Source organism: Engystomops pustulosus, chromosome 1, assembly GCF_040894005.1.
Source record: "Engystomops pustulosus chromosome 1, aEngPut4.maternal, whole genome shotgun sequence".
NCBI lineage: Eukaryota > Metazoa > Chordata > Amphibia > Anura > Leptodactylidae > Engystomops > Engystomops pustulosus.
Genome location: NC_092411.1, coordinates 199,795,887 through 199,811,229, shown reverse-complemented (window position 1 = coordinate 199,811,229; position 15,343 = coordinate 199,795,887). Strand labels below are relative to the sequence as shown.

The 15,343-nt window shown below is 39.5% G+C and overlaps 1 protein-coding gene across 1 annotated transcript in view; it reads left to right on the top strand.

Moving 5' to 3' along the window:
- Nucleotides 1-15,343, top strand: part of HPGDS (hematopoietic prostaglandin D synthase) — a 58,551-nt gene that overhangs the window by 16,732 nt on the left and 26,476 nt on the right. The window contains exon 2 of the mRNA XM_072117860.1: nucleotides 1,284-1,425. Coding sequence (XP_071973961.1) covers nucleotides 1,293-1,425 — 133 coding nt within the window. The 5' untranslated portion in view covers nucleotides 1,284-1,292. The remainder of the gene's footprint in view (nucleotides 1-1,283; nucleotides 1,426-15,343) is intronic.

Sequence of the window (15,343 nt, the reverse complement as noted above, 5' to 3'; positions counted from 1 at the left end):
GGGGCACATTTATCAGGGCTTGTACTCCAGATTCCTGGGGTACAACCCCTGATATAAGTGTTATTCCTGGGATAAGCCTGGAATTGCAACTCCATACCAAATGGGTGTAGAGGAGTGTGAAAGCAGTGTGGCTGGTGCCTAAGTGGCCCAGCATGTGTGTTCCTATCCCGTGCCTGCACCTTGTGGGCACAGCACAGCGCAGCTGCCCACCTATCTAGCCACTCCTGCTTCCTGATCCTGTGGTTTCTGGAGAATGGAGGCACTAAGTGTGATAAATTTACTCCAATGTTTTTCCATGCCTGAGCGATACACACAAACTTATATCAAGTAAACAACAATATCATTGCAGGAAACTTGACCTGACTGACTGTTAGGCTCTTTCTCCAATAAACACTGATCAATGTAATTTAACAATTTAAACGGTAAAAGGAAGGAGGAGGCGCCCATGAGTTGCAGATGGTTGTCATGGCCGGGCTACCATAAACGAATGCTTATTTCAACATGCCCAATAGATTGCCTGTCAACAAAAACTGGCAGTCTATACTCACAATAAAGTTCATTAAAATGAGAAAAAAATAAAAAATAAGAGTAAAACTCTTTTTTAATTAAAAAAGTTACAAAAATAAACACACACAAAAACTCCAAAAGGGAATATAAAATGTCACCTAACCTGTATATTAAACACTATAAAAACACCCCTTCAACCGCTTGTTAAAATAATTAATAAAAAAAGATAAATCAACAATTTAATTATATGTGAAAGTAGCATTAATAAAAGATCCATCTCATCTTTCTAAAATTAAGCAACAATATGGGTACCTTACCAACAATTGATGTAAGTAATAGCTTATGGACACATTTTTTTCTATGGGCTCAAGCACATGGCCGTGGTTTATATGGATCCTGCAAGACTTAGAGCAGCTCCTATTTACGCCAATGTCTGTGGCTTGGACAGTCTTGCCTTTTGTTTCCAGGGCTATACACTAATTGCCTAGAGATATATTTCCAGGGGCCTACCTTTTTTACTATATTGATTGATAAGTGATATTTGGGGACTGCATCATTGGATATAGTTGTATTACTGCTATATGGTAAAACACCATTGGGTGTATACTACATAGGGTTACAACCAACCTAAGGCCAGCTATGATTTTGCTAGTATCAACCATCCTTACTCTAGGACAATATTATTGATATGTGACTCCCACTATCTCATATATTATATGTGAAGTAACAAGTAAGTAGTCAGGTACTTTTACAGTTACCCATTTCTTCTATTTCAGGATTAAACCATGCCGAACTACAAGCTGACCTATTTCAATTTCAGAGGAAGAGCTGAGATTATTCGTTACTTATTTGCCTATACAAATACTGAATTTGAAGACCATAAAATTGAATTTAGTGACTGGCCTGCACACAAAGACAGTAAGTTCTGATAGTCCATGGATTCTATATTAATTTATAACACTTAGTTTATGTGGAAGTAAAAATACTGTTAGTCCCAAATGTATGCACATATATATTCTTCCTTATAGTCTTATAGAAAAGTTCTAGGACTTCTGTGAAGAGATGCCAATACAGTAGTGGCCTGAGCTAAAATATAGACAATGGGGCAGATTTATCAAGTGTCTGAAAGTCAGAATATTTCTAGTTGCCCATGGCAACCAATCACAGCTCCCCTTTAAAATAATCATGAGCGCTGGTAAAATGAAAGCTGAGCCGTGATTGGTTTCCATGGGCAACTAGAAATATTCTGACTTTCAGACACTTGATAAATCTGCCCCAATATGTATGAAAGTATGAAATGACTGCAAAAAATATACATTTTTAACCACTAACCATATCAAGTATGTACAATGAAATTAGGGCCACCACTATACAATCCAAAATGATGTATTCTTTTATGTTTAAACAGCCCAAAAAGACACATGACAAACATAGCTACAATTTGCTTAAATTCGTAGCATCTTTCCTTTTTTTTATCTTCTCTACCTTCCAAAAGCCAAAACCTTTCTTTTTATGTACAGTGCCCTATGAGAGCTTGTTTTCTTGGTGGCACCAAGTGCCTTATGAGAGCTTGTTTTCTTGTTTTCTTAATATGTCAACAAAGAACTGGAAAATGTAAAAAATAAAATAGGTGGATGTGACACAGAAATGTTTTACGGGCTTTGTTTTTTGGCTTTGACTATAACTTTGACTACTGGTCTGTGTTCCAGTTGTGAACTGAAACTTTGCATGCTGTGGGTTATATAAAGGATCATTTGTGGAAGTGCTATTCTCTTTTATTTTGGGATCATGCAGTCAGCTTCCAAGGAGTGCACCCACTATATTTACCTTTATCACGGGTACAGTGTCCCTCATTAAAGGAAACCTGTCATCGGCAATTGTCCTTATAAACCACTGGCAGTATATTGTCAAACAGCTTAAGACCTTCTAGGCACAAACCTGTTTAATTATCATTAGTAATTGTGGTCAATATTCTACTGTAGAGAGACTGTGTGGTAAAGATCTAATGTCAGTGATAGGTGGCATATTGATATCCATATTCTTGAAGGGGTTGGCCACTTTACCTCATGTTTTTTGTAATGTGTGTGTAAGTGTGAGGGACAGAATATTAGATAATTTACCAATATACATCTATTAATAGTTCTGTCCTACTTTATTGATATGTAAAGTGAAGCCTCCTGTCTTTTAATTCATCCACCAGACCATAAAATGGCTGCAGATGGAGGGTCATGTGATCTATATCTGTCCATGAACAATCCCCCTGCCAGGACCTTGATCTTATGTTCATGAATACTATCATAAGTTCCAGGCAGGGCAATTGTTAGTGGACTAAATAATATCATATGACCCTCCATCTGCAGCCATTTTATGGTCAGAAATGTCTGGCTGATGAGGTAAAGACAGGCAGCTTCACTTTACATATCAAAAAAGAAGAGCAGAACTTTTAATAGATATATTAGCAAATTACTCATATTGGCAAACATCCTGCACCCCCCCTCCCCACACTGACACACACATTACAAAAAAAATATGAGGTAAAGTGACCAACCTCATAAACGCGTGTCACGTGAGGCAGATTCATGCTGCTAAGGAACCTTTCCAGTATGATATATAGACATTACATCTGATACAGAGGCTGACATGTTGAATACCATAATTAAGCTTATGGAATTTTTTGTAGGCTGTGTTTACATGTGTTTGCATTGTGTTTAAAAATACATTGCAAATACATTGGGAAAAGCACATCTCAAAATACATTTATGTTTTTACTATCATTAATACTGTTGTGTTTTGGGATGTGTTTTGCCTGAAGCATTTGCTGTCCCTTGCAAAACACAAGAAAATGCATTGTATAAACGCAGCTTTAGAATATACAGGTAGCATTTCCATGTAGCATTAGGTGGGCCCCCATAATCAATTTCACTGGTGGGCCCTCGTCCCTGTATGCAATGTATAGATATACTTACAATACAAAATAGGCAATTTACAGACTGGGTCAACGGGTTAAAAATTAGCTGAAAAAAATAAATAAAAGTATGATAATACTTATACTCACCTTCACTGATCTCGCACCACTACTGTTCCCATGGTCCCCAATCCCTGCTGCTCTCCACTGCATACTCCCATCCTTCCACAGCAGGAAATACTGGTAATACTGGATATTCCCAATTTCTCAGCATTGAAAGAGCAGAAACACAGAAAATACAAGTTAGGCTGACTACTCACAAATGTTGCAAAAATTTACATCAGCCTGGAATCTTCTTTTCACAGATCCTGGTGAACTACAGTCCAAAGGGTGAAAAACTATCTGACTACCACATGGTTTACTGCATGTAATGCAGCATTGTGCTGTTTGTTTAAAATATGTATGGTACACCACCTATTCAGATGAGTGTTTTTCACATCGGCATGTTATTAGTCAATGGACTTTTTCAGTGAGAAAGAAACACAGTAAGCACTATTTCTTCACACATGCCTTGCTGATAGGGATTTTTATGCAGGGCCCCAACAGCCCTCTTGACTTTTGTAAGGTGAGTCCTAATTAACCCTTTGAGGGAGGATGAGATAGCTGCCGGCAGTGAGATGACAGAGTAAAAGAAAAACACAGTCCGGTCTTCCGATGCACTCAAATCCAACCGTTTATTTCAAAAAACCCCAGCTGTATTTTAATACAGAGAAATCAGCATTTTGGGTGTTGTATGAAAGGAGATAAGGCACTTAGATTCTATTGGACATCAGCACATTCTGGGAAAAAAGTTAATTAATTGTGCTCAGTTCTCAGAGACCTTGTACACAGATATTGTTTATACTAAGAAGAAGATAAGTGGACTCCAGAATCATAATATAATCAAGGACAGACTGGCTTCTCATTAAATGTCAAAGGGTATTAGCTGACAGTCACGCAAACAGGTTACATAAAATGAAGTTTGAATCATGACATTAACTTGACAATGGTCAGGGAACATGGCCGCTGTATCTAAGATGAGACCAGATTTACTGGACCCACTGAGCGAATCTGCTCAGTTCCAGCTACTCTATAACATGTTGCTTGCACATCAGACTGCATTTTCTTGGTGACTGGTTCACCTAAACTCTATCAAATCCCATAAACATTGAGGATTTCTTCTCCATTGCTTCTTGATATTGCAGCACACAGGTGTGGCTTCATACAAACATACTCCATTCCTCGCCATAAAACATACAGTTTAAGTTTGATGTGCACATTAGCCACAGTTTTATGTCATAAAATGTCAAAATATTTTTAGTTTTTTGATATAAAACAAACAAAATCGGATTCTTATCATGTTCTTTTTCCCTACATTTATCAATAAGCAGTATAGAGCATAAAAACAACTTGATCCACAGGTCTGTTGGGAGTTTCTGCAATCCGTTTGCTAGCAGGAAGTCTATCGTATAATTCTGGTAGTAGACAATAAATATGTTGCAACTAAAGTTTGTTGCAAAATGAACTGTATAACATTGCTGTTAAAATATTTCTATCCTCTTTATACCCTATTCACGCATAAAGATGTCAGAATGCCTTAAAATCAAGTGGCCATATTCTTCTTTCCTTATTAGTATTTCAAAGGTCCTTAGGTATAAGCAGTAAACCAAGTAGAGAATCAGAATTTTCAATCACATTCAAGTCTTAGGGCCGTTCCACACTTGAGAGTGTGATGCGATGAACTCGCAACGCATGCTGCCCATATCGCACGGCCCAAACGCTGCAAACCAGGACTGAACTGACATGCTGTGGAACGGCCCTTAGGGTAGAACCAAAGTTGTTGGCATACACAAGACATAGAAACATTTACAATGTGGAACTCTTAAACACTATATTTTTCTTGGGCAAAAAGTTAGATATAGGTGGATGGATAAAAATCAATACAACCCGACAAAAGAAAAACATATATTACCAAAATGTGAGTGAAATTATATAACACCTCAATCTAAAAATATTGAAAATTGTTCCACCACCAATGCACAATAAAATACAGGACAAGCGCAGTCCACATAACGTCCCTTCTGCATTGGTTAGAACTGTGTATAGTATTTGTATTACAAGAGTCGGCAAAAAATATCTGCTTGATATACAAGGCCTAACACCAGAGAAACAAATAACTGATGAAAAAAACAGGCAACTATATTTATAAAACAATTGATTTTATTAGGTATACTTTAAAATTATGAAAAACATGCACAGTCTTCAATAATCTGGCGCCCCCTGCACTGTTTGTGTGCACCTTTAATGTAGAGCATGCGACGCAATTCTGTTGAGCCGCTGTAATAAAGGTGACTCACAGTCCTAATCGCCACCAGAACGTCCCTGTAAGTTCAGAATTATGTGGTGTGGCAGACACAGTGCAACCACGAGATAATACTGGCACATAAACTTTAATAAATGTGGGTCAGATTATGTGTAGAATATAAAATCAGCAGTTTTGAAATTTGATCTACAGACAACACAGTTGGAACATTCATTAATAGTATCCCAGGGCTCGTTATGGTGGCACAAAAATAGTACTGTAATTTTGCCAGTGAAGTTAATTTTTGGTGCAAGGGTTTCATAAATTGACGCACAACCAAAAAGAGTCTAAACTGACTCCACATTTAGGAGGATGAAATAGAACTCGGTAGACCACCTTTTAGTTGGTCTTATTGTGACCAAAAATTGTGCCAAAATAAATGTTGGGAACCGAGAAACGCAGGAAAGCCAATAATAAATGCCCCTCAGTGTGTTTTTAAGTAATTTCAAAGTATACCTAAGAAAATCAATTGTTTTAGATGCACTATATCTGCCTGATATGACACTATTTTTTTGTTAAGTAATAACTTTATGTAGTATAGCTTAACAGTTACAACAGAGTGTTTTACCAATCACAGCATATAACGGGGCTGAATAAAGTACAAAGTAAAGTGCAGTATATACAGAAATAAATTGGTTCCGTTTCTCCTTGGGTGAACAGTACATATAGATTATATAATGTCTGAATGTGTCTACAGGGTACTTCGGCATACTCATTTGTGTGTATGAATATGTATGCAGTATTTGTGGCCCACAATTTAATCCCATGTACTGTATACACAGATTCTGGATACATTTATGAATGGAGCATATTTGTTATGAATGTGATCAGTTGCAAGATTAAGATGTGTGTATTTGTACAAATTTTCCTAAATTATGGGGCCTGCTATTAGTTGTCTTCAGGACTGTTTGCTTTGGTAATTATAGTGCATTTGGGTTTATCCTAACAACCTCTATTAGAGTCTGCCATTAGGAAATCAATAAAAATGGCTTGTAACGGTGTTAAAACCCCTAAGGCACACCTGACTGTGGCATAGTGGTCTCTTGACTAAGGGATGGTTAATTGGTTTCTCACCTCTTCAGGGGCTACAATGTTTTTACATTTTTGGAGGGGTTTCTGTGAGCTTATTTGCTATAGATTCTCCTGAAGGCAGACATTACACTGGATCTTTAACCGCATGTTTTTCTAGATTTTCTGAAAGTGGACTGCATGTTAACACACTTGGCTTTGGGACAGAATGAAGAAATGGACTGATCACACTTGGAGTCAACGTAATGTAACATTTAGATATTTAGCAGTCTACAGGTTTTGCTTCACACTATACTTAACATTTTTGCAATCTTCCCTTTGTACATCTATATAATCCTAGACCATGTGTATTTGAGTTGCCATGATCACACATTTATTATACAAGAACTTGCTAAGCAAAGTAACCATTATAAATGAAACCTACAGAAAACTACACCTGCTTTTTCACATGCTCTTTGGTTTGAGCTTGGTGAAAGAAAGCTCAGAACTTTGAATAATATGCTTCATAAAAATTGTATCATTTCAAGGTCACATTGTGTGAGAGAAAGAGAGGAGGATGATTCCCTTGGGAAAATACGTTTTAGCAGCTGTGAAAAGGAAGGGTTGTCTTAATAATTTCTTACGAACATGATCCCGAAAGATGTTTAACAACCAGAATTTTAGATAACTTCAGGGATGTAGCTGGCTGCAGCTGAGCAGGGCAATAGAGTACTGTGTGATGACCTGCACTAGCCGCAAGTCAGATAAGACAAAGTAAAAAGAAAATTTAGGGTCGTCTCGAGTTTTGTTCTTTTAACATTTTTAATGTTTACGCCAGGAAAGCTCCTGATGTTCATGAAAAATGTGTCCATACACTTCTACTGTTAAACAGAGGCCAAAAGAGTAAACTTTTGCCCTCTGTCTGGTCAGTATACATCAGTACACTGTGGCAATTAAAGAATAGAATAGCACTGATATATTTCATCCTGCTGGTTACTTCTGTTTTAATAAACTATAAAAGCCCATGTAAGACATATGCCATTGTATGGCATCCATAACCAACATCACTTATATGGAAACATTGGGTGTGCTCAAGTGATGTGACTATCCATATATGGACAGGGAAACAGCAAGAAAACTGCTTGAACATCATCATCATCATAAAATCATTGTACTGTAGGCTGTCAATGATTGCTCCTATGACTGCTGACTGAAGAGGAGGGTCTGCTAAGAAGACATATTACACTGTATCCCTATAATATTGGATAATTTGGAGCCAAAAAAACTGAAAAACACACAGTGCATCTCAATCTTAGAGGATGAGCTGAACAGGAGATAAAAATTCACACCTTGTTATGTAGTGCATTAGACACAAAAATATAAATGGCATTCCAGAAGCTAAGGGTGCGCCCACACGCATGTGTTTTCAAACGCATCAGAACAGCTGAAAAGAGGAGAATTGCCTGATTACATAGCTCTTAATATCTTTAATGAACGCATGTGTTAACGCAATATTAACAAATGTGTTCACATAGCATTAACATAGCTAAAACTGCCTCAAAAGTTATAATGATTTAGTTTGAACGAGCAATGTGTGAACGAAAATGAAGGCTGCTGCAGCCTCTGAATCCCAGTATGTGAAAAAGAAGGGGAAACAATGCATAAAGGGAAATGCAAGAGCAGGCTTAACAGCAAATAGTAACCAGAAGTAGAGAGACTGAGCACATTTATTATATTGCAATTAGTTAGACTACATGTTTCGGAACAGCCTCTCCTCTTCATTAGGTACACATTATATACACTACAAAACATTATCAATAAAACTGCAAGCGTATAAACATGTATTCAAATAGTTTAAAATAAAAGATGTAACCTTTGGTTAGTAGAAGTAATTACAAGTAATTACAGTAGCTGTAATAGTACTCTATGCGGCTGGAACGGCGGCTCGAGTACTATAACTTCAGCAAAACTGTCAGTGTGACGTGGCCAGATGATGGCCACGTGGCACTGTAAATAAGATGCACAACTCGATGACGTCATCGCTCGTCGTGGCGTCATCACAGGGCATGGCGCATTATCCTGCTGAAAGTAGCCATCAGATGTTGGGTACATTGTGGTCATAAAGGGATGGACATGGTCAGCAACAATACTCAGGTAGGCTGTGGCGTTGCAACGATGCTCAATTGGTACCAGGGGGCCCAAAGAGTGCCAAGAAAATATTCCCCACACCATGACACCACCACCACCAGCCTGAACTGTTGATACAAGGGAGGATGGATCCATGCTTTCATGTTGTTGACGCCAAATTCTGACCCTACCATCCGAATGTCGCAGCAGAAATCGAGACTCATCCGACCAGGCAACGTTTTTCCAATCTTCTGCTGTCCAATTTCGATGAGCTTGTGCAAATTGTAGCCCCAGTTTCCTGTTCTTAGCTGAAAGGAGTGGCACCCGGTGTGGTCTTCTGCTGCTGTAGCCCATCTGCCTCAAAGTTCGACGTACTGTGCGTTCAGAGATGCTCTTCTGCCTACCTTGGTTGTAACGGGTGGCGATTTGAGTCACTGTTGCCTTTCTATCAGCTCAAACCAGTCTGCCCATTCTCCTCTGACCTCTGGCATCAACAAGGCATTTCCGCCCACAGAACTGCCACTCACTGGATGTTTTTTCTTTTTCGGACCATTCTCTGTAAACCCTAGAGATGGTTGTGCGTGAAAATCCCAGTAGATCAGCAGTTTCTGAAATACTCAGACCAGCCCTTCTGGCACCAACAACCATGCCACGTTCAAAGGCACTCAAATCACCTTTCTTCCCCATACTGATGCTCGGTTTGAACTGCAGGAGATTGTCTTGACCATGTCTACATGCCTAAATGCACTGAGTTGCCGCCATGTGATTGGCTGATTAGAAATTATGTGTTAACGAGCAGTTGTACAGGTGTACCTAATAAAGTGGCCAGTGAGTGTATATATATATATATATATATTCTACTGGAATAATAGCATGCTAAGCACCAATCAATATACAAAACCCCCAACTTATTAATACAAACCCCCCCCCCCAACATTTTTATATAGCCCTGCTCTCATATATGTAAAGGCTTCGTTATTTACCACCCAATTAAATTATATACAGCTCCCATATACAGATCCCCTACAGCTTAAATACAATCTTGCCCCACATATACAGTCCCCTCCCAGCTTAGTAATATACTGTACCCGATATACAGCCCCACCAGCTTAGTAATATACTGTATCCCAGATACAGCCCCCTCCCAGCTTAGTAATATACTGTATCCCATATACAGCCCCCCAGCTTAGTAATATACTGTATCCCATATACTGCCCCACCAGCTTAGTAATATACTGTATCCCATATACAGCCCCCTCCCAGCTTAGTAATATACTGTATCCCATATACTGCCCCCCCAGCTTAGTAATATACTGTATCCCATATACATCCCCTCCCAGCTTAGTAATATACTGTATCCCATATACAGCCTCCCAGCTTAGTAATATACTGTATCCCATATACATCCCGCAGCTTAGTAATATACTGTATCCCATATACTGCCCCCTCAGCTTAGTAATATACTGTATCCCATATACATCCCCTCCCAGCTTAGTAATATACTGTATCCCATATACAGCCTCCCAGCTTAGTAATATACTGTATCCCATATACATGCCCCAGCTTAGTAATATACTGTATCCCATATACAGCCCCTGCAGCTAAGTAATATACTGTACCCAATATACAGCCCCCCCAGCTTAGTAATATACTGTATCCCATATACATCCCCTCCCAGCTTAGTAATATACTGTATCCCATATACAGCCTCCCAGCTTAGTAATATACTGTATCCCATATACATCCCGCAGCTTAGTAATATACTGTATCCCATATACTGCCCCCTCAGCTTAGTAATATACTGTATCCCATATACATCCCCTCCCAGCTTAGTAATATACTGTATCCCATATACAGCCTCCCAGCTTAGTAATATACTGTATCCCATATACATGCCCCAGCTTAGTAATATACTGTATCCCATATACAGCCCCTGCAGCTAAGTAATATACTGTACCCAATATACAGCCCCCCCAGCTTAGTAATATACTGTATCCCATATACAGCCCTCCCAGCTTAATAATATACTGTATCCCATATACAGCCCCCTCCCAGCTTAGTAATATAGTGTATCCTATATACATCCCCCTAGCTTAGTGATATAGTAATATATAATATATACAGCACCCCCCAGTATAAAATGATTATGACCCCATATAATATATACTGAATCCCCCCCAGTATAAAATAATTATAGCCCCAAATAATATATATAGCATCCCCCCAGTATAAAATAATTATGGCCCAATATAATATATACAGCACCCCCCCTAGTATAAAATAATTATAGCCCCAAATAATATATATAGCATTCCCCCCCAGTATAAAATAATTATAGCCCCAAATAATATATATAGCATCCCCCCCAGTATAAAGCAATCATAGCCCCAAATAATATATATATAGCATACCCCCCAGTATAAAATAATTATAGCCCCATATAAAATACATAGCGTTCCATCATTCCCCCCCAGTATAAAATAACTATGGCCCCATATGATATATATAGCACCCCCCCCAGTATTAAACATTTTTGTAGTCCCATATAATACATACAGTACCTCCCCCCCTCCCAGTATAACATGACACCTCCCCACACACTTATTAGCCAACTAATTGGCTAATTAAAGTACATGAAAAATAATAAAATCATACTCACCTGCAGGCAGCTGCTTCCTCGACGCGCGGCTCCAGTCTTCATGTGGCTCTTCTGTGAGCCACGGCTCCGCACAGTGACACAGGCAGCGTGATGTCATGATGCCTATGTCACTGCTTAGAACGGAGCGACGCAGCAGCCGGAAAGGTGCGGCGTCGCTCCGCATAAAAATCTTTAAGACACAGGCGCGATTTATTTAGCTGGTGGGCGATTCGGGCGTTACTGGACGGCCGAATCGCCCACTTTAGAGCGGCAAATTTCGCCGCCCTTTACAGGGACCCGCATTCTGCCGCCTGAAGCGAGATTTTCATCTCGCCTCACGGCAGGGGCGACCCTGCCTGTTCTCACAGGAACAGGATCTTAATGTACTCAATGTACTGTCAAAACATGATAAGCAGACACTGCAGAGAAGAAGGAAAACAGCAGCAAGGACAAATTATCTCTGGGCAGATTACACAAGATGGTGTCTGAATCACAAGATGGCATTGAATGACAAGACCATTTGGCGTCTGGAGAGAAATATGATATCTCTCACATTTCCCTCCTTTTGAGTCTTGAATGACCTGTAACCTCCTCAAGCAACCTCCTCAAAGTCCAAGTACTTCAGGTGGGCTAAACCCTCACCTGCTGGACTTTTTAAGGTTTCACCAGATTCCCGGGAGGCCAGTTACTCAAGGGTTACAGGTCTGCATACTCAAATCACATAACTGAGTTTTCAAAGTTCACAGGATTGTTGTCTGGCTGGTTCTTTAACAAGGCAATAAAATCCTCCACTCCTGCTGTCCAGATGGGACACGGTTTCAGTAATTACATGTCCAGTAAAGTTGATTCCGTGATCAAACTTTATGGCCTCTTGGAGTCCAAACCTGCAGAAAATCTCACTCACCAGCTTCTTGGCTGTGGCTCAGGCAGTAGCCTTGATCACAAGAAAAGCTTCTGGCCAGCTGAAAAGAGATCAATGCACACAAGCACAGATTCATAAGTACCACTTTTTTTGCCACTGATCACTGCATATTAAGTGTAGAACCGTCCATCTTCTCCTGCAGACTTAGAGCTATCTACAAAAAACATCTGGGTTAAACAGTTACTTATCTGTAACATGGGAAAAACATGGGAACCCAGTAACATGGGCAAAACATGGGGACCCTCTACCCCCCCCCCCCTTCTGAATCCTGTAAGGCTGGCAACAGATTGGCAGGATTCAGGAGTCTGAGCTGTCTGGCCATGCTCAGATACTTGGGCTGTACTTGCGTGAGGACATTGTGCAAGTCATGTGAGGTTTGCACAGTAACTGGGTGATCTAGGATCAACTCACTGGCCTTGCTGAGCATAGTGCTGACTGCAGCTACTGCTCTGAAGTGATGTGAACTAGTATTCTTGAAAGCTCACCATCAAATATATTCAGTTAGCTTCAAAAAGGTATCACCTGATATCTTCACTCTTCTTCTGCTCTAGATGGCTAACATGGTACAAATCTACACTACTAGGAACTTGGAAGAATGGAACTGAAAACCCAGCTTATAAAGTTTGCACAGTTAAGCATCGACTTAATTTTTCAAAATGCAAAAATTAAGGACTCATCCTGGAAGGCATCACACTACGCAACCCTACCCGTAAAACTTCCAAGAGTTGCTTTGAAGAACAGCTGTGCATACGGACATCTGAAAGACATAATTAAGATTCTTTATAACAACAAGAGAAAAATACAGGAGGAAATACATGTCCTTAAGACACTACTGGAACGTGACACAGTGAACGTGAACGTGAACGTGATGAAGGACAAACTCCAATTATATTACCATAAACTTCAGGATATGATGATCAACAACAAAAAAAGAAGAAGCTCCATAGTAAGACAAAAATCTCCATCACCACAGGCACAAGTGCTCAGCCAGTTCACCAGAGCAGTGTTGTGAACCTTTCCTCCTATAAACCTGACAAACATGAAATGTCAGTTCTCTCCAAAGGTCTGTCCTTCTGCCCTGCAAGATCTGTGGACAAAATTAAACTCTGCAATGACATGGAGGAATTCTTTTGAAAAATAAGACTCAGAGAATTTTTCCATGACATAGACTTTCCTGACAGCACAGATTTGGAGACAGGACAGTTCAACAGCAACCCAACAAAAAGATCTACCTGGACCCCAAATCAGGAACCAAATCAACACTGGATACATACATTGACCGTTTTAGAAGAAAAGTGAAAACTAAAACCCTGGAGAAAAGAAAAAAACAAGTCAATAACCTAACCCTATGGGAACAAAGGCTATTAGATAATTGAAAGCAAACCCAGATATCATCATAAAACCTGCAGACAAAGGGGGTGCAATTGTCCTAACAAATACTTCTGGCTTTATCAAGGAAGCAAACAGACAGCTGTCCAACCCCATTCATTATAGTAAACTTGAAAGTGACCCCACAGAGGCCTACAAGAATCAACTAATTGATATGACCAAGAAGTTTTCAACTGATATGCAACACATGGTCAACCTTCTCATCCCAGAGGATCCCAGGCCAGGCTGTTTCTATATGCTCCCCAAGATACACAAAGATGGCAATCCAGGAAGGCCTGTTATTTCTGGCATTGGCACCTTGACGGAAAGCATCTTAGGTTGGGTGGAAAATATCCTAAAACCCATGGTCAGAAGTACTCCTAGCTACATCCAGGACACTTCTGACCTTTTAACCCCTTAAGGACGGAGGGTTTTTCGGCTAATTTCTCGCTCTCCAACTTCAAAAATCCATAACTTTTTCATTTTTACGTGTACAGACCTGTGTGAGGGCTTATTTTGTGCGTAACAAATTTTACTTTCCCGTAATGTTATTTATTTTAACATGCCGTGTACTGTGAAGCTGAAAAAAAATTCCAAATGTGGAAAAATTGAAAAAAAACCGCACGTACGTCACGTTCTTGTGGGCTCAGTTTTTACGACTTTCACTCTTCGCTCCAAATAACACGCCTACTTTATTCTTTGGTTCGGTGCGATCGCGGTGATACCAAATTTATATAGGTTTTATTGTGTTTTAATACATTTTCAAAAATTAAACGAATGTGTACAAAAAAGAAAAAAATTTTTTTGCTATCTTCTGACGCTAATAACTTTTTCATACTTTGGCGCACGGAAATGTGTGAGGGGTCATTTTTTGCGAAATGAGGCAACGTTTTCATTGCTACCATTTTGAGGTCTGTGCGACATTTTGATCATTTTTTATTTCATTTTTTATGTTATGTAAAAAGGTGTAAAAGTCGCATTTCGGACATTTGGGCGCCATTTCCCGCCTCGGAGGTCACCGCCGGCCGTAACCGTTTTTATATTTTGATAGATCGGGCATTTTGGGACGCGGCGATACCTAATATGTCTGTGATTTTTACTGTTTGTTATGTTTTATATCCGTTCTAGGGAAAGGGGGGTGATTTGAACTTTTAATATTTTATTAATTTTTTTTATTTTTTAAACTTTTTTTTTTCTTTTTTTTTTCACTATTTTTTAGACCATCTAGGGTACATTAACCCTAGATGGTCAGATCGCTCCTACCATATACTGCAATACTACAGTATTGCAATATATGGCGTTTTTGCAGGTCTTACATTACAATGAGCCACTGGCTCATTGTAACGAACCTGCATAAACCATGTAGCCTCGTGTCAAGAGAAGACACGAGGCTACCATGGTAACCGATCGCCGCCCCCCGATGACGTTCGGGGCGTGGCGATCGAAAAAAAGATGGCGGCGCCCGCG